Source organism: Neomonachus schauinslandi, chromosome 10 (genome assembly GCF_002201575.2).
Source record: "Neomonachus schauinslandi chromosome 10, ASM220157v2, whole genome shotgun sequence".
Taxonomy (NCBI): Eukaryota; Metazoa; Chordata; class Mammalia; order Carnivora; family Phocidae; genus Neomonachus; species Neomonachus schauinslandi.
Genome location: NC_058412.1, coordinates 130,125,806 through 130,144,672, shown reverse-complemented (window position 1 = coordinate 130,144,672; position 18,867 = coordinate 130,125,806). Strand labels below are relative to the sequence as shown.

At 43.2% G+C, this 18,867-nt stretch overlaps 1 protein-coding gene across 1 annotated transcript in view; it reads left to right on the top strand.

Moving 5' to 3' along the window:
* Positions 1-18,867, top strand: part of BCAS1 (brain enriched myelin associated protein 1) — an 88,605-nt gene that overhangs the window by 43,645 nt on the left and 26,093 nt on the right. The window contains exons 3-7 of the mRNA XM_044919050.1: positions 3,926-4,084; positions 5,074-5,118; positions 7,452-7,586; positions 12,276-12,452; positions 18,245-18,280. Of these exons, the coding sequence (XP_044774985.1) occupies positions 3,926-4,084; positions 5,074-5,118; positions 7,452-7,586; positions 12,276-12,452; positions 18,245-18,280 (552 nt within the window). The remainder of the gene's footprint in view (positions 1-3,925; positions 4,085-5,073; positions 5,119-7,451; positions 7,587-12,275; positions 12,453-18,244; positions 18,281-18,867) is intronic.

The following is an 18,867-nucleotide window of genomic DNA, read 5'->3' as shown; positions in this document are numbered from 1 at the left end:
CCCCCCCCCCCCCCCCCCGTCTCATTCGCTTCTATATGAGCAGTGACTGTGGCCATGTGACACGCCTGGTAGACACCTGATAAACAGCTTCTTTCCTAATTCTTATGCTATCACAGGCAGATCCCAAACCTTGCAGGGATTCAAAAGTCCAGTCCAGTTTAAAAACTTCCATCTCAGGACACCTCGGTGGCTCAGTCGGTTAAGCGTCTACCTTCGGCTCAGGTCACGATCCCAGGGTCCTGGGAGGTCCTGGAATCGAGCCCTGCATCGGGCTCCCTGCCCAGTGAGGAGTCTGCTTCTCCCTCTCCCTCTGCCTGCCTCTCCCCCTGCTTGTGCGCTGACTCTCTGACAAGTAAATAAATAAAATCTTTTAAAAAAATAAAAACTTCCATCTCATATCCATTTTTACATTCATCCCGGTTTTTTCTGGAATCGAGCTCTGACAGGACCTTGGACTTACCATCTGGAGGGGGTAGGATTTACCCTTTTACTTCTTCTCCTCTGCCATCAGGTGTGTGCGTTCGGGGAGGAGGGATCGAGAGAAAAGGATTCTAGCCTTTTTGCCTTTTGGTGCTGATGTCCTCTCTTGACTCATTGCATTTTTTGTGTTGTAGGCAACCACAGACGACTCCCTCTGGGGCAGAGATGGGGCCTTCTCTGCCTTAAATTTCCCTGAGGGAACTCTCTACTTTCTGCTGCTTTGGGGGCTCATTGCCCTGCACCCCAACCTCGTGGTGAGGGACAGAAAGGCTGCTCCAGCCCAGAAACCCTCCACAGCACCTACTCCTTAAGTTGGCACTCAGCACGTCCTCAGTCCGGCTCAGGGTGGCATTTCCCTAACCACCCTGACTGTCATACCCCCTCCACCTTAGTTGAACTGAATAACCTCACCCCAAACCTTCCCCAGCCCTATTCCCCCTCCTCATCTTCTCTACATTTTTCATGCTCTTATCTCTGGCTAAAACCCCTCCCCTACCTCCACCCATCCCCCTGTGACAGGCTCCATGGCCAAGGGCAAACATGGCATCATCCTCGGGCCTTCCCTTCCCTCGACTCCAGTTGAACTCAGCCCCGGGGCACATTGGTATCCCCCGGGATTCTGCAGACCTCCAGAAATTCTCATTTAATTGGTCTGAGTGGGGTCTGGGCAGGGGCATTGGCTTAAACACTGCCCAGGTGGTTCTAATATGCAGTCCAACTAAGCGTCCGTGGGCCAGAGGGGCTCACTTGTCTTTTACTCAGAGGACTGTCCTCTCTCCCAGCCTTTGTCCACTATGGACTGGCAGCAGTAGGAAGGCCTTGTGGAATGGCTAACATTCACTGAAAGCTTAGGTGCAATGCCTTGTCCTGTGTCCTGTAAGTGGACTCTCCCATTTACTCCCCTCACGGCTCTAAGGGGCGGGTGCTACTCATCATGCTCCTTCTATAGATGAGCCCACCGGTGCACGGATGTTAGGGAACATGCGCAGGACTGCACAGGTATGGTTGGTGGAGCAGGGAGTAAAGTCTGGGCTACTGGCCCCAGAGCCCGGGCTGACACCCTGTGGTCTCTCTGCAGTTTGGGCCCTAGTTCAAGTTTCCCCCTTAGCTACTGAGCGCAGATGAGGAAATGAGTGAATGGAAATAACTTCGTCCTAGGCCACACCATAAGTTAGACCCAGTGGGGCATTTCTCAATTAGTCTTATTCCTTATACCACTTTCATAAATGGCTCATTTTCCAAAACACCTGTTTGATTATTTATGTAATATTTTTTTATTTCAAATTTTATTTCAAATGTTCTTTGTACTCAGCTTCACCTAAGCAAAAATATCCATTGTACCATAGGTTTGATGCTGGGAATATTTTTCTAAAGCACACTGGAACAATAAATTTGTATGTATACACACACACCTGTGGGTACTCCGGCACTCATCTGCTATAAACAGAATTTTCAGCCATCCTTTCGCCTTAATAACGTGGATCTGAATTGTATCTTGAATTAGAAAAAAAGAGTTCAACTCATATTAGAACCTGTTTTTATTTTTTTTTAAGATTTTATTTCTTTTTTGACAGAGAGAGAGAGTGTGTGTGTGTGTGCATGAGCGGGAGGGAGGGGCAGAGGGAGAGGAAGAAGCAGACTCCCCGCTGAGCAGGGAGCCCAATGTGGGGCTCGATCCCAGGACCCTGAGATCATCACCTGAGCCGAGGGCAGATGCTTCACGGACTGAGCCACCCAGGTGCCCTGAGAACCTGTTTTTTAAAAGAGCCTCTCTTCCAACACAAAACAGGTTTTGCCTGGAATTAGCTAGAAAACCTAACAAGTTTGTTAAGGCCATGGCTTTTAGCTGCTTTTAATTTTACGAAGTTCCAGATCTTTATGAGGCATTTCACAAGAAGCACCTCTCCATTTGGAAGGAGTGCTGAGGCTGGAAAGAGTACCCCTGTGGGATACATATATCATTATTACCATTTCAAATATTCATCAAGGGGTGCCTGGGTGGCTCAGTTGGTTAAGCAACTGCCTTCGGCTCAGGTCATGATCCTGGAGTCCCTGGATCGAGTCCCGCATCGGGCTCCCTGCTCGACAGGGAGTCTGCTTCTCCCTCTGACCCTCCACCCTCTCATGCTGTCTCTCTGTCATTCTCTCTCTCTCAATAAATAAATAAAAATCTTTTTAAAAAATCAAATATTCATCAAAATGTGTTTTTGTATTTTTATAGCCCTTCCACAAAAGCCCCATTTTTAATGCAGACTATTCTGGCCTGGCCTCTGGTGTTAGGCTAGTCTTGTGTACATAACCTACATGCCAAGTGAGTGCCGAGGAGAACAGAGATACAGAAACTCAGAGAGAGGAATACATAGACGCTGTGGATGGCAAGACCCAGAAAGACATCAGTGAAGAATGGATGGGTTTGAAGTAACCCGGCTTAGCGCAGGGTCACGGGCATAGAGATGGGGAAAGGAGTACAGGTTTGGAATGTTCCTACCCTTCTGCGTGAGTTAGAGGAGAAAATCAGTCCCTGTATCACATCCCTTGCACCAATAAGCTCCCAGGTCCCCAAAACGGAGTTATTATTTTAAAACATCATACTTTTAGGGACACCTGAAGTGGCTCAGTCAGCTGAGCATCTGACTCTTGATTTCAGCTCTGGTCATGATCTCGGGGTGGTGAGATCGAGCCCTACATTGGCTCCATGCTCAGCATGCAGTCTGCTTGAGATTCTCTCTCTCCCTCTCCTTCTCCTCCTCCCCCCTGCTTGTGCACTCTCCTCTTTAAAATGGGTAAATAACTCTTTAAAACAAAGAGCTTTTTAAAAAGTTGATAGGGGCATGCCTGGGTGGCTCAGTCGTTAAGCGTCTGCCTTCGGCTCAGGTCATGATCCCAGGGTCCTGGGATCGAGCCCCGCGTCGGGCTCCCTGCTCGGCGGAGAGCCTGCTTCTCCCTCTCCCACTCCCCCTGCTTGTGTTTCTGCTCTCGCTAACTCTCTCTGTCAAATAAATAAATAAAATCTTAAAAAAAAAATTGATATGGTTCTCACTGTGGGGATTGTGGGAAGTCAAATGGAGGCGTCTCTGAGGATAATGTACAGATCATTAGACTAGGTGACCATGAAGTTGGGAAATATTGGCATCATACACAACCTCCTTGTAGAATTGGGAGAAAAGGGGTTTTGTTTGGGAGGCAACGTGCACTGCTATGTTTGTTACCCTCTGGCTCCAAACAATGTCCCTCCAACTGAGTGCAAATGCTGAATATGTTAGAAAGCAGAGGAGGGGAAGGAAGAGTGACTCTCATAAGCTCCTGATTGTTCTGCACACCCGTGGGCAGAAGAAGAATGGCTGGAATTAGAGGGTCAGGGAGAAAGGGGTGCAAAGCAAAAGTTGTTACTGTGAGAGTCCACATTCAACCAGTGGCGACAGTGACAACTCTGTTTTACACCTAGGACATAGTGGACAGCAAGGGGAGAGAAGGACAAGAGATCCCCACTGTGAGTTGCTCTGTCCCCGGGGACCTGGAAGAGCTGGAGACTGCAAAGGAGGACCCCCAGACCACAAACACAACAAAGAATAATAATTCCATCATGAGCTTCTTTAAAACTCTGGTGAGTGGTTGTTGCCCCTTCTTTCCTCTTTCCTATTGCTCAAAAGTTGTGTTAATTCTGCGAATGATGTATATTTGTTATTGTACCGGATGGGGGATCATGATGGTGCAGCTGGAACATTGGAGAACAGGGGCAAGATGTGCTTTGCAAGAGGATTGTGTCACATCGAGCATTCAGTGAGGGAGCCCTCAGAGCCGGGAGCTGTGGTATGAACATCAGGTGCCCCAACTGTGTGACATGAGCTGTGTTGCGATGCCACTCTCCTGAAGTCCCATGTCTAATGGTCATTGATCATAAGCATAATTGGAAAAAAGCTCCTTGAGTTGTTGACCTATCAAAGCAGTCTTGCCTTCAGATGGCAAATAAAACTGAAGAAATCACTTCCTATCTTGTTACATCAAAATCTACTATGTTGATGGCATAGAGGCAGGGACCCAGATCCTATAAGGCTTGCTTGTCTCTGACTCCTCAAGGCAGTCAAGCCTGGCCCATGCCAGACCTGTGAGAGGGCTGAATGAATCAATGAATCAATGAATCAATGAATGCATAATCAAACAGACAGCTCCAAGTGTGTTTGGGTTCCTTCCAAAGCCCAAGACTAGCCTCAAAAGGTAAAAACAAGTCAACAGAATGTGCCACAAACACCAAAGGGTGTTTGTTTGGATTAGTGGTAGGAGTGATGGAAAGTCTGTGGCCTTCCAGGAGACAATTTTGAAGGTGGTCAGGCTCTTAGTGAATGTATAAGGTCTGATGTATTTCATTATAAAACACTAATATTTCAAACTCTTTTATACCTAGAAATTATCCAGAAGACCGTGGCTTTCTACTGAACTTGGTAGAATGCCTTTGCACTGAAAAGGACTTCTCATTACATTCTTTACCTGCAGAGTGAACTGTACCACCCCCCCAAAAACGATGTCTCTATGAAATCAAATCACCCTAAAGAGCTAGCTATGATTTTTAATATTTGGTTTTCTTAAACTTTTAAGGTTTCACCTAGCAAAGCTGAAACAAAAAAAGATCTGGAAGACACGGTAGGTAGTTTGAAGTATGTTCATGTTTGGGTTTGGGTATGGGATTGGATTTGGATTTGTGTCTGCTGCTTTGTTTCTTGAATTGTGTATGTGTGTGTGTGTATTTAGCAATTTAATAGTGCTGTTAAATTGTCTTTAATGTGTTTTGTTTGGGTCAGTGGTATTTTGATGAAAATTTTAGTGGAAAGCTCGAAATATTTGCTAACTCTGGATAAACAATTTCACAATCACCAATTTCTTATACAAAATAAGAACAGAATACTAACACCCATATATCATGTTAGTCTTTTTAATTGTGTGTGAAGAGACCCAGGGAATATAGGAATATAGTACAAATTAGCCACTGGAAATGAGAAAGAGGTGAGACAATTTAAAGTAGAAGTAAACTGCTCCATTTTTGGTTTTCAAAAAATACGTTCCGTGTTTTTCATATAATTTGGAAAAAATAAATCTCCACCACAAAGGCAATTGTTCGGTGAAATGAAAGTCACCATTGGACGCTTGCCAAGGGAAGGAATGTTTAGAGTCAGGATGCCCTAGAGAGCTTAAATTTTTTCACTGTGATCCTAGAGAGCCAACCAATTCCCCTGAGAATAAATTTTATTCAGAACAATTACTTTCTAGAGATGTTTTCCTTTACACTTGACAGAACTGATTATCCCTAACGGAACACATGGTTTAACTTTCATGGGGATCGTGAGGAAAGTTGAACTTGGTGACAGATAAGTGTCTTGCGTCCTTCTTTTGATAACTGAGAGTGCTTTGAAAGACACTGGGACCCAATAAATGGCTTTGGCCAGCCCAATACATCTGTTACCAATATTCGAAGGGGCCAGGTTGGGAAAAGTATCCTAGAATTTGTCTCAAGACCTGAGTTTGAGCTCCAGGCCTGTTTTGTGGTAGCTATGTGACATGATCCAAACCTATCTGAATCCAGATCTCAACATCTGTAAAGTTGGGACAATAAAAATTCTGTCTCACCACCCCGGCCTTGAAGGAAGGGTGACAATGCCTGGTAAACCATGGAACTCTTGATCGCTATTTCCATAATCACTGCAAGATGTATTGAATGCCATGATGACATTTGTAGTTATCGATTGCTTCTTCTAGAATGTTCTTCTCCCAGTAGAAACAAATATTTATCTGAGGTATCTACATGCATTTTCCTATAAAATTAGTCATCTGCTATAAGGCAGCTAAGGTCAAGTTCAATGAATAGTTGGGTCCAAATGTTTCTCTTTTGATTCTGTGTCTTGCATTGTTTGAAATCACACAGCACAATAAGCTATAAACAGTGGGGTATGTGGGTGTGTTGTGTGGCTTCCCAAGTGACCTGATGCACTCATTCTCTTCAGCTGCTCATGCACCAAGGCCCCAACTGCACGAACCTAGCTGATAAAATCTCCCGACCCTGCCCAGAGAGGTCAGGGTCACTTCTAGTGGAGCTGAGCCTCAGAAGAGGGTTTTGTGAATGTAGGTCATCTACGACACAAACCAACCTCTTTCCACAAACCTGTGTTTTTAACATCCTTTCTACCAAAGTTCTTAGATTCTTGCTTTTGAAACATTTACACGGTTTGTCCATCTTCCCATTTGGCCTGGACAATTTTGAGCACACTCCACACTCTACGCAAAATCCCCTGCCATTTGTAATTTGAGTCGACAATTCTGAATGGTTGTTGCTGGGCTGTTGCAGTTCCAATCTCCCCCAGCTTTGGCTCAGTGGACGGGCACGCAGTAGACACTTCTTTTGCCTGGGAGATCTGCCCACCTAGAAGTCGGTTGAAATTTTTGCAGATACTGCTTCCCTGAAGTTTCTAATACTGAATAAAAGATGGGTTGGAGAAAGAAAGCCCTCCAGGCAGTGCTTGTCTTGAGTCCAAGATGCAAAAATAAATTGTTTTCATGTATCTTTTCCTTTCCCATGAGACAAGAGTGTTTAGATCTTTAAAATGATCAAGTAGGGGCTGTGTTATCTTCTTTTTTTTATCTGAATATTTTATATCATATAGACGGAGCTTAAATGTCCTGTCATTGTCTTTAGCAAATGGATTTGGGTTAATCTGGGTCATTTAAATAGGTCGCCCTGTTGAAAATCGACATGTACTCAAAATAGACTGGGAAGCTACCGTGTAGCAAATTGTCTCTGAGAGTTTAAAAAAGAGGAACAGTCACATGATGTGAATGTTGTGGTTGGGGGGTGGGGGTGATATACCAGCAGCTAATGTCAAAAGTGTTTCAATGCACTTAAAAACGATGGGGGGGGGAAGAGAGGGGGAGAAGGATTTTGTTTAAAAATAAAGTTCTAAGCTATGACTGCTATTGCCCAAAAGGCATCCAAAGCAGAAAGTGTCTGTGATGGCCAAGCTGGACAGAAGACCTGTGAGAACCAAGCTAAAGTCACCAAGAAAAAGCACCTGCATAGCCCCAGGCTAGGATTCACATTTAGAAAATTCTTTAGGCATAAGGTCTGTATCTTGTTAAATTAGAAAGAAAAAAAAAAGAGAGAGAGAACCCTGGTCTTCACCACGTGTACACGTGGCTGTCCTGGGTCCCCTCAGCTCTGCTTCAGGGAAGACAGCCTTGTGTGGTTGGAATCATGACAGGGAATTAAAAATGACCTGAGTCAAATTTCAATGACTCTCTTCTCCGTAATTATACATAAACATCTGACTAGTTTCTTCCTAGTGTGGACCAGGGTTCTGAAATTATCCTTCTAACTCAGTGTTTCCCAAATGTCGAAAGTATGCATACCATCTTCATCGTTTTTGTCAGATATAGTATTAGTTGGTTGATCTTTTTATATTAAAAAGGACTCATTTCCTATTTAAAGGTATCTCTAAAGAAAACTTTATATTACGTGATACATGGAAAACTCAAGTCATTTTTCATAAAGAGGTAACCATGAATATGGCTAATAAAAAAAATTGCATTCTAGCTACCATGTCTGTGTCAACTCCGAATTAAAATGCAATTTGCCAGCAATAGAAAAATGTTAAAGATGTACCAGCATCAGAGTAAGCTTTTCCCCCCCGAATGTTCTTAGAAAGATTAGATGAGAGTTGGGGCGGGAGGGGGAAGAGTATTTTCTCCATTTTAATGTTTTTTTAGCATTTTATCTCTGCATTACCTAAAATTATCTGTGATACCAATGGTATGCTTCCTACGCTTTGGGAAATACTCTTCTAACCTCAAGAAAATAATTTTATCTTTCTGTGGTGTGTTCCATCCATTCTCAGTCTTAACTATCCTCATACTGAACCCAAATAAAAACGCAAGCGGGGCGCCTGGGTGGCTCAGTGGTTAAGCGTCTGCCTTCGGCTCAGGTCATGATCCCAGGGTCCTGGGATCAAGCCCCGCATCAGGCTCCTTGCTCCGCGGGAAGCCTGCTTCTTCCTCTCCCACTCCCCCTGCTTGTGTTCCCTCTCTCGCTGTGTCTCTCTCTGTCAAATAAATAAAATCTTAAAAAAAAAAAAAAAGAAAGAAAAATGCAAGCACAAGAAAACAATGAATGAAGGCAGAGCAGTTTCTATCTCCATGTCCTTGGGAAGTGAGGACAACATAGAAGTCAGTTGTGGAGATGTCTCTCTTTCAATGTCTAAGAAGACACCAGTGTTTGAAACCAGCAGTTAAGATCCCTGAATTGGGCCAGCATGCTTGGACATTTGTTTAAAATATCCACCATTCTCCACTAAGTTGAATGGACTTATGAAAAAAAAAAAAATCCCCAGCTGGATATTAGAGCCCCAGGATTGTGTATGCAAATAAAAGCTCCATAGAAAGATTTCCTGGCTGAATCTTTATTTGCATAAGCAAACTGTATTAGGAAGCCACACTTGAATTTCCATACAGGCTTATTTTGTTTTGTAAAGACAGAGGGAGTGGAGGGATAGAGATTGCAGTTGGTTGGAGGTGGGGGCTGGAGATTAAAAAGTGGTGTTACTGTATGTGGGAGACCATTTGTTAACTGCTAGTGAAGAGTGTCATAGACCTTGTGCAGAGAAATCCAGCTGAATTCCCACTTGGAGCTTCTGTGAGTCAGGGGCCTTCAAAGTTTACAAAGTGTACGACTTTTTCCCTCATAGCTGCATTTCAGATGGCATTCATTTCATGCACAGCTAAGTTTCATGCCTCCAGAGTCTCTTTCCTCCACAAAAAGGGGGCCACCCATGTTCCGTATTCCTAAGGTCTCCCCAGATCACTGGCCTCACATCCTGCCACTGAGTTACATTTTGGGCAAAGATAGGATTTGGAGAAAATACTGGGAAGAAGAAGAAGTGCCCCTTTCCGGACTTCTAAGGTTTTGCCTTTTTATGTAAAGAAAGAAGATAATTCTCAAATGTTCTCAGTTCTCATTTATGCAACAGTTTGGTAGAGCTTCTTGGCTTTTACCTCCTTTTTCTTCACCTTATGATTCTGTCATCCAAAAAGATAGGAAAATAGGGCCTTTAAAACGGACCAGACAGACTGTTGCCTGGGTAGAGGGGCTGTGCTGCTCATCCTCAATTTTGCTGTAACTTGGACAGAAAAGAGGAAATCCAAGCAAATTCAGGGGAAAAAAAACATCATCTTCTGGTTTTGCAATTCAAGAAAAAAAATGCAACGGCGACCAATGGGGATCAACTCCTAAATTCATTGTCTCTGTATCTCAGTTTTTCTTCCTATAAAAAGAATTTTCTTAAAAAAATTTTTTTCTTAGTATAAAAAAGTGGGGAGTCCCAGAATTGATAAGTGAAATAAGCTTCTTGTTATAAATAGAGTGTCAGCTTTCCTTTGCTGAATTGGGATCTTCTTCTCTTGGCTTAATCACATGCTATGCTTCAGAATCAAACTTTTTCACATGTTCTTCAAACACTGAACATGACAACATGCACACAGGCAAGGCGTTGATCCAGGATTTTTTTTTTTTTTTGCCATGCCCAGAAATGCTCGTCTTCCCATTCACGTTTTCCTGATGTCCATGCTCTCTGCAGGGCGCTAAAATATTAATAGCCAGCTCATGTGATTCCTAAGCTCTGCCTCATATTCATTGTTTTCCACCTCTTGGTATAATGTTTACACCTAACTAACCCCTCCCCTCTCCCATGCCCAAATGTGAAACAAGATGAACACTTATTAGGGAAGAAGGTAAAGTCATTAGATCTGTAAACTCCAAATCTAATATATTAGAATTTCCATGGGTAGGGTTGCCAGATAAAACACAAACACTCAATTAAATTCAAATTTCAGATAAACAGCAAATAATTGTTTAGTATAAATATAAATACGCCCCAGGCAATTCTGGGGATATACATTCTTATGCTTCAAAATTATTCTTCATTGATCTGGAATTCGAATTAACAGGGTGTCTTATATTCTTATTATTGAGAGTATTGGCTAAATCTGGCAACCCTATGAGGTTGATTCCAAAAAATACAGAGTCGTTGTAATCTCTTCCATAATGCAGACGAAGAGTATTAATATTCAGTTGATGCTGGTAGAACACCATCTGGGGCACTTTGGGAAGTGAAGAGATGGATGGGCAGGGAGAAAAGACTGTGGGTGGTCTATGGCTCTAGAGCCCACTTAGGAGGGGGAGGGTGGGCAGAAACAGAACATAGTAGGATCCTGTGTAGGCATTTCTCTCTGGTCCTTTCTTTTTTTTTTAAGATTTTATTTATTTATTAGAGAGGGAGGGAGAGAGAAACAGCATGAGAAGGGAGAGGGTCAGAGGGAGAAGCAGACTCCCCGCTGAGCCAGGAGCCCGATGTGGGACTCGATCCCAGGACTCCGGGATCATGACCTGAGCCGAAGGCAGTTGCTCAACCAACTGAGCCACCCAGGCGCCCCTCTCTCTGGTCCTTTCTGTACAATTATTTAGTTATTTATTTAATGCCTATTTCGTGGCAGACACTGGGCCTGATGGGAGCTACGGATGTAATGGAGTCCGAGGCAATGACTCTTACTCTCAAACCTCATGGTCTGGGCAGGGAGATGCATAGTAAACAAACAATTCACCAATATATTACAGTTATATTATTCTATATATAATAGAGTTATCTCCTTGTAATGGTTTTCAAGAGTCTCTGGGTATTTTCCCAGCGCAAAGAGAAGAGGACTGCCCATTTCCCAATGAAACTGATGAGTGTAGGTGGGTTTCTCAGGCTTTTTGTCATTATCACATTCCCAATGTGAAGCTTTTTTAGATATTTTCTCCCTGCATGAGTACAATAGCACAAGGAGTGGGGAGACCTTGATTTGTTGGAGGTGGTGTAGTGTAGAGGAGGGGGTCTGAGCGTGGGTTTGGGTATCAAGATTCCCCGGATTTTGATGTCAACTCTGCCCGCTTATTAGTGTAGTCATGGGAAAGTTTTTTTGACCACCTGGGACCAAAATTTCCTTCTCTGTGAAATTAACATAATAATCACTTCCTCCCTCATAGAACTCTTGTTAGAACATCCAATTGTGGGCGCCTGGGTGGCTCGGTTGGTTAAGCGACTGCCTTCGGCTCAGGTCATGATCCTGGAGTCCCTGGATCGAGTCCCACATCGGGCTCCCTGCTCGGCAGGGAGTCTGCTTCTCCCTCTGACCCTAACCCTCTCATGTGCTCTCTCTCATTCTCTCTCTCGCAAATAAATAAATAAAATCTTTAAAAAAAAAGAACATCCAATTGTTTAGAACAGTGCCTGGCACTGGTATCTTTGATTGTGATTATTAAATCAAAGTTAAGAGTTGGAAATGATGTCCCTTATATTTATTTTAACCCCTTTAATTTCACATTTGGATTAGTAAAATAGTACACATGTATAATATAAGCAAACAGGCATGTATCAGAGGTGCATGCTCAAACTGTTTTTACTGATGGGAACATCATCAAAACCATTTGAAGACCAATGGCCTCAACACAAACTAATGTTTCTCACAGGCAAGTGCCTCTTACCAGCACCTTCATTCCTAATGACTTACATGAACATAATATATATTCTTTTGCAAAAGGAAACTATCTTGACTTTGCCAAAATTTTAACACAAATCCACATTCACATAGAATCTTTGCAAGTACAGAAAATTATAAAAAAGAAAATTAACATACATAATCCCAGCCTATGCTTATTAAAAAAAGAGATCTTTCACTTTTGAAATCCTGAGGTCATTTTAATTTTTTTTAAAACTCTGAAGGGTGCTGAAAAGTCGCCAGCCACTTCATCTGAAGTCAAGTCAGACAAAGCGAACTTTATATCCCAGGAGAGCAGAGGGGAGGCCAAGAACCCTACATCCACCAACACTACAAAGGAAGCTGCCAAGGAAAAGGGGGGACCCACCTCTCTGCCTCTGGGCAAACTGTTCTGGAAAAAGGTAAGTCCTATTTTCAAGACTTGCAGAGTAGTTGGGGCTAGGGTGACTGGAGAAATTATTTCAATTGGGCTAATCTATGTGCTCACCAAGTCCAGAGTTTATTTTTCTTCCCTGAAATGACTCAACTAGCCATTGAGTTGAAGACTTGTAATTTACTCCTGGGAAGAATGCAGTGCCTATGGTGTTAGAAGCATGTGTTTCATGGGAAAGAAAAGGAAATAAACAAGTTGATTTTTTTCATTCTTGGAGTTTCTCCGGTTCATGACAGACAGTTGTGGTATTTTGTGATTTCATTTTCTTTCCAAAATGGCTTAGTACTCCGGCTTCCTCCGGGATTCCTCTGAGCACTGTCTGCTCCAGTGAGCTGAACCACCTCTGGGCTTCCTCTCTCTTTCCCCAGCAAGATATAATCAGTCATTAGGAACAACTAAGGCTCACTCTCCTTTTGGAAAACTAAGGTGTCCACCATTCACCACCAGTGCGAGCACGCATTGTGCTCTGTGATAGGAGCATTCAAAACATTGTCTCATTTTTTTCCCTCTAGAATTAGGGTGGCGCACAAGGGAGTGCGGTGGGTGGGGCTGAGTCAGTCTGCGAGCTAGTCCTTGACCATCATTGCTGAGCACACCCCAGCTGCCACACGTGTTCAGAACTCTTGCCTCTTTTAAATGTGGCCAAAAGATGAGCAAGACGTCATGGGCGAGAGAGTGGAATATAATTCATAGAGCTGAAAAAAAAATCTAGTAATTTCATCAGAACAGCCCTGCCACTTAGCACTCAGTACAAGGCAGGTGATAAATACAGATGCCCCTATGGTGTTCGTTTTATTCTTTGGTCCAGAATCCAGCTGGATTTTTGGAACTCTTTTCTCTTGGCTTTCCATTGTACAGAAATCTTCTTCTGGGTTCTGCCCAGAACACAAACTCCAGTACTTAATGAAAACTTTGGGTGATGTCATTTGGCATTCTGTTCTAATCCTCCTTCCATTCCAACCACCAATTACTTATTTTTAAAAACCTTTTATCAGCAATATAATGTAGGGAAAAGTTCCCAAGTGAGTCACATGTGCATATTGGTGGCCAGGAAGATGACTTAAGCAACCCATATTCAAACATCATTTATTTTAAAAATTATATATATTAAAAATGCATTAGAAAAACTGACCTAGCACATCAAACTCAAGATTTAATATATATTTTGCCTAAGGTGAGACTATCTACATTTAGTTTAAAAAGTAATCCAATTAAAAGGAAAGTGTCACATAATGAATGGTACTGATCTTGAGTACATAATCGTAAATTCAGACCCTCCAAGGAGGGACACTGTGATGGAATTGATGTGCAATAGATTTATTGGAGGAAAACACCGTGAAGGATAAAGGGGAGGGGACAGGAGGAGGTAGAGAGAGCCTTCAGGCCACAATGAGGGTCTGACATGGCAGAAGGGAGACAGGGAAGGAAGGAGGAGAAGGTTGGAAAAGGCACAGACTAAGGGTGGTGCTGAGCCAATGGCTCGGGTCGTGGTCCCAGGGTCCTGGGATCGAGTCCCACATCAGGCTCCCTGCTTGGCGGGGAGTCTGCTTCTCCCTCTATCCCTCCCCCCTGCTTCTGCTCTCTCTCTCTCTCTCAAATAAATAAAATATTTTTTAAAAAATACAAGTAATAATAGTACCTCATCATAGAAATGAAGATTTAATGAAATCATGCCCGCAAAACCCCTAACACCATGCCTCGCACAAAAGTGGCCAATGAATAGTCCTTCCAAACCTATGTTATTTATCTCCTGTGTGCTCGGGCTTGTGGACACACTAACCATGGCCACCTCTTCATTTCTCCATACCCTCCAGTCTGGGGAAGCTTCTAAGCTACTAAGCCTCAAATACTTCATCTGTCCTTATCTTTGGGGTCTATAAGGCATATATTGGTTCCTCTTTGAAATTCAAGCTATTTCCATTGAGAAAAAAAGACAGGACCACTTGACATTCTTCCCCCTAATGGTCAGATTTCATAGAGTTCAGTCTCGCTGTTTTTTTTTCTTTTTCACCATTATCTGGCTTTATTTCTTTCGTTGACTGTAAAAATAATGAAGAGAAGCGAAAACCCAAATCACCTGTAAATCTTGCTTTTCCTTCTCCCACCTGATCAGAAAGAACAGCTCTCTATGGAAGTGAAATAGGGATGATGCACTCCTGCAAGAATATTTTCAGTCTCCTCTGTGCTGAGTTTTTTTTGTGTCAAATGCTTTGTGCTAAAGCATTGAAAAGATGAAAAGCGAACAGCTTGCTGCCCTTCTGTAGCTTACATTCTCAAGGGAGGACTTATGTTCTAGTCAAAAACAAAATGAAGACCTTCGTTTTCTTTTCTTTAAATTAGATAAGCTTTGGTTATAAAATCACTGTTGTAAAAACTGTAAAAAAAAACAAAGAGAAATGCTAGAAAATTTTGATCTTTCTGCTAACCCAAACTCTTTCTTCTCCTCTTTTAACTGGGAAGCTTTTAAACAAACTGACTTTGAAGTGTATACGTCTACAATATGAACATCAGAAATAAAATTTTCCCCCTAACGTGCTGTGGATATGAAATTATAAGTTATTTTGATTTATAGTCTTGATTGCTGAAGTCGTTCTTATTATAAAACAAAAATAACACAAATAACCTTTGAGAAAATTAATTTCAAATGATGGCGTATTTGCCAAAAAATGTTTAAAATCCAGTTACCTGGACTCTACATGTGCGCCTTATTGTTTTGGATTCTTTGGGGTACCATTTGATCTGTGACCTCACAGAAGTTACTCACCCTGTTTGAGTTTCTTTTTCTTCATCTGTAGAAGGGTTGGAATAAATGATCTTGAAAAATTCTGGTACGCAGCAAATCTTGCATAACAGACAGAATCAGAAAGATTGGACTGCATAGCCTTGGACAAACTGCTGGACCACTCCAAGCCTCTGTTTTCTTTTATGTAAATAGGAACACGTTTCTCCCATCATGTTGTTATGCCAATCTACTAACTGTACATGGAGAGACCCTCTGTGTGCGTGCACACAATTCGTAAATGATACATTGGAAATATCTTCAAAATATCGCCTTTTCTGCTTTCCTTTGGAGGACACAAATGATGTGGGAAATAATGGGTGCTCTGAAGCCAAAGAGACCCATCATCCAGTCTCAGCTCTGACAACTCCAGGCTGTTTGGATGTGGTCAGGTCACTTAAATCCTCCGTGCCTTGCCTTCCTCAGCTGTGGAAGCAGGCAGTGACACCCACCTTTCGTGATTATTGGGAGGATGGAGTGAGAAAAATGAATGCAAAGTGACTGGCCCCGTTCCAGAACAAGGATGTTAGAATCCAGTGTTCATGTGTGGGCTGCAGGTTACGAATGCTCTGGGTGTTTAGAAAAGGTAGCAGTTGGTATAGGTCAAAACAGACTAAGAGAACTTTAAAAGTCCTCTGAATCATCTGAGTTACTTGTTTCAAGTACAGATTCCTGTATTTGATCCCAGAATCCCCGGGAACCCTGGTTAAGAAAGTCTGGCATATGGCCAGACAATTCTGGAAGCACTTGAAAGGCGGGCTGAAATGTCTAGGCTTGAGGAAAGGTCTTAGGGCCACTGTGAAGTCAGTGAACACAGAAGAGCTGTCACATGATCAAAATGATGCTTCCAGAAGACCCGCTAGCAGCAGGATGTGTGTTGGCTTAAGTGCTACCATGTGACAGTATTTGAAAGAAACATTCTTTTTTGAATGTGCTCTTCAAAGGACAGGAGCCCTTGCTATGCAAGTTTAGACTGATGCATTTCAGGGGCTGTGTTTGGGTCCTTATTCTCAGCAAATATAAATGCCCAAACAGGATCCTGCAGTTTCAAACTGAGTTTTTTGTGGTTATCGTGAATGAGGCTGGACAGTTTGTTGACTCAGCATAAAACAGCCAGATGTCCAGCACATTGAAGAAGATCAGAAGTTTCTGGTTTTGAGATTTTAATGGGAATCCCACCCTCTGTGTTTCCTGATTAGCCCCCCACCTGATTAGGTTCTCCTGACTGGAGAGCTTGAGAACCCAATAAACACCTTTTGGTCTGCAGAGGTGGGACTTGCACTTGAAAATCCTCTCTGGTCTACTTTGAAGTGAGCTGTGCAAGTGTTGTTCTCATCTCTGAACATATTTCTGATGTGAAGAATCAAGTCCTCTGCCCTCCATCTGAGAGCTCATCTATCACACGGGACCCACCAAGGGAGGAGAAGAGCGGCCTGCAATCTGGTACCTCTGGTTCCTCCACTTGCGGGCTTTCTATGAGCTGGAAAACATAAGGAGAAAAGTAAGAAGCTGCCCGAGGCCTTCATTTGTCATTGTGTGTTGAGCATGGACACCATGCAGGGTGCAGGTACACATGACATGTGAGATCCAAGCTTGGCTCAAAGAATGGGTTCAATAGAAATACTGTTGATAAATGGTCCAAGCTGAAAATTTCATCTAGAGAGAAAGCAAATCTGGTCACGAAGAGAGAAGCTCACACAGTTACTAAAAGATGTGTTTCTGACCCTTGAAATCATTATGGCAGGGGGAAAACTTGGCTCTTAGAACCATCTCCACCACTTCCTAGCTGCTCCAGCTTGAACAAGGGACTTTACCTCCCTGTATCTCCATTTCTCGCGGTAAGTGAGGATCACCATCCTTACCGCTTGGGGCCACTTTCAGCGAAAGGGTGTCTACAAAGCACCTGCATACAACTGGTTTGCAAAATGCAGAAGACGTATTTGTGAATGTCGATTCCTTTCTCCCCTCCTACTGCGTGTTTTAAAGGTAAAAATAAACACAGGACTTGGAACAGAGCGAATATAGGGAAGAGCTCCTAGCCTGGAATCCAAGAGAAGAGGTGGTCTATGAACACCCTAAAATTATTTGCAAAATATTTTGTTTCTGTTTATTTTTCTGGGGAGAGAGTCCAGATCTGTCAAGTGAGTCTTGAAGCAGTCTATAAACACCACCACCCCCTGCCAAATTTAAGAACAACGGCAAAGATGAGCTCCACAGTTGAAGCTTAGCAGATGGATGTAATGGTGGTGGCATTGACCTTTGATAGCATTGGGCCAACTGCTCTCCTAATGTGAGACAGGACTGTGAATGCCAGGATTACTGTAGGGAGGAACAGTGCTTGAAGTTGGGTGTGTTGGACTCCAGCCCTCTGGGCCTCCAGAGGAGGGTTTTAGCCAGATTGAACTTGGCCATGATGACATTGGCCCATATGGAGGGGGGATGTAGGAAGCAGCTTCTGATGCCGTCCACTGTCAGAATTAGGCTGAAGACCTCGCTCACGACCTCAGTGCCTGTTTGCTCTGTGATTACCATGGGATGGACTTCTCTGGACTTTCTGCTGCAATTTTCCTGAGCAGCTCATTTGTTTTTACCTAACAGTAACTGTGCCCTGTATGATCGATCCTTTTCCTTCTTTTCATCAGCAAGCAACCAGAAAGTGTTAAGGCAAATGCGTCACTAACCCATAGCCCAGGCTGTGGTTTGTGTTTTCTGTAGCAACCCCTTCTCCTCACTCCATTCGTGTCCTGGCTGCATCTGGGTGTTTATTTTCCCTTCACTGCATGTTAAAAATACAGAACAATTTGTATTATCTTGCTGTACTGTTTACTCTTGTGTAAGCCTCCTTCAGGTTCATTTTGGAACCAGGTATGTGTAAGCAATTCAATGTCCAAGAATGGCACCAGAGGGCTGCAAGCCCAACTAACTCTCCATTTTGGGGGGTAACATTCTGACTCTTACTTTTGTTTTTATCTCCCCTTTAGTCAGTTAAAGAGGATTCAGTCCCCGCAGAGGAGAATGTAAGTCATGTATTAAATGGTAGAATCATTCTATGCTCATCTTCCGCATGCTGGACCATTCATTGGGCATTTCAGCTCTGGGGGTCCCATGTTCTTGCATGCTCCAATGTCTCCCATCTGCTGTAGACTCTTTCACCCTTTCATGTGATTAGGGACCAATGGGGAATAACACTGGGTGAATATTTGTACCGCCTATTGAATCAATGCAAACTAAACACAATATCAGAGCAAGTGTCTTTACAATTTGTTAACATTTAGGGGCTGAAAGAGTCTACCAATCATAAGAACATCCTCACACATCCTTAAGGGGCAATGATGCTGCACGCTGGGCTCCTCCATCTTGATTGCTCTTTCACCTCTATTTCCATGGCAACCCAGATTCTCTACTAACTGTGGGCAGTACCCAGGACAGGTAGTGGCGTCAAGCATGAGAGCATCTTACTGCACTCGATGATGAGGCTGTTGGTCTTGGGCAGGAGAGCTGACTTCTCGGATCTCCACCTGAGAGACGTAGGTTGAGCCTGAAGGGGATGGCTCCATTGAGGCACCTCAAAAATGTAGTTTTCCAAAACCTCTTCCAGGGAGAT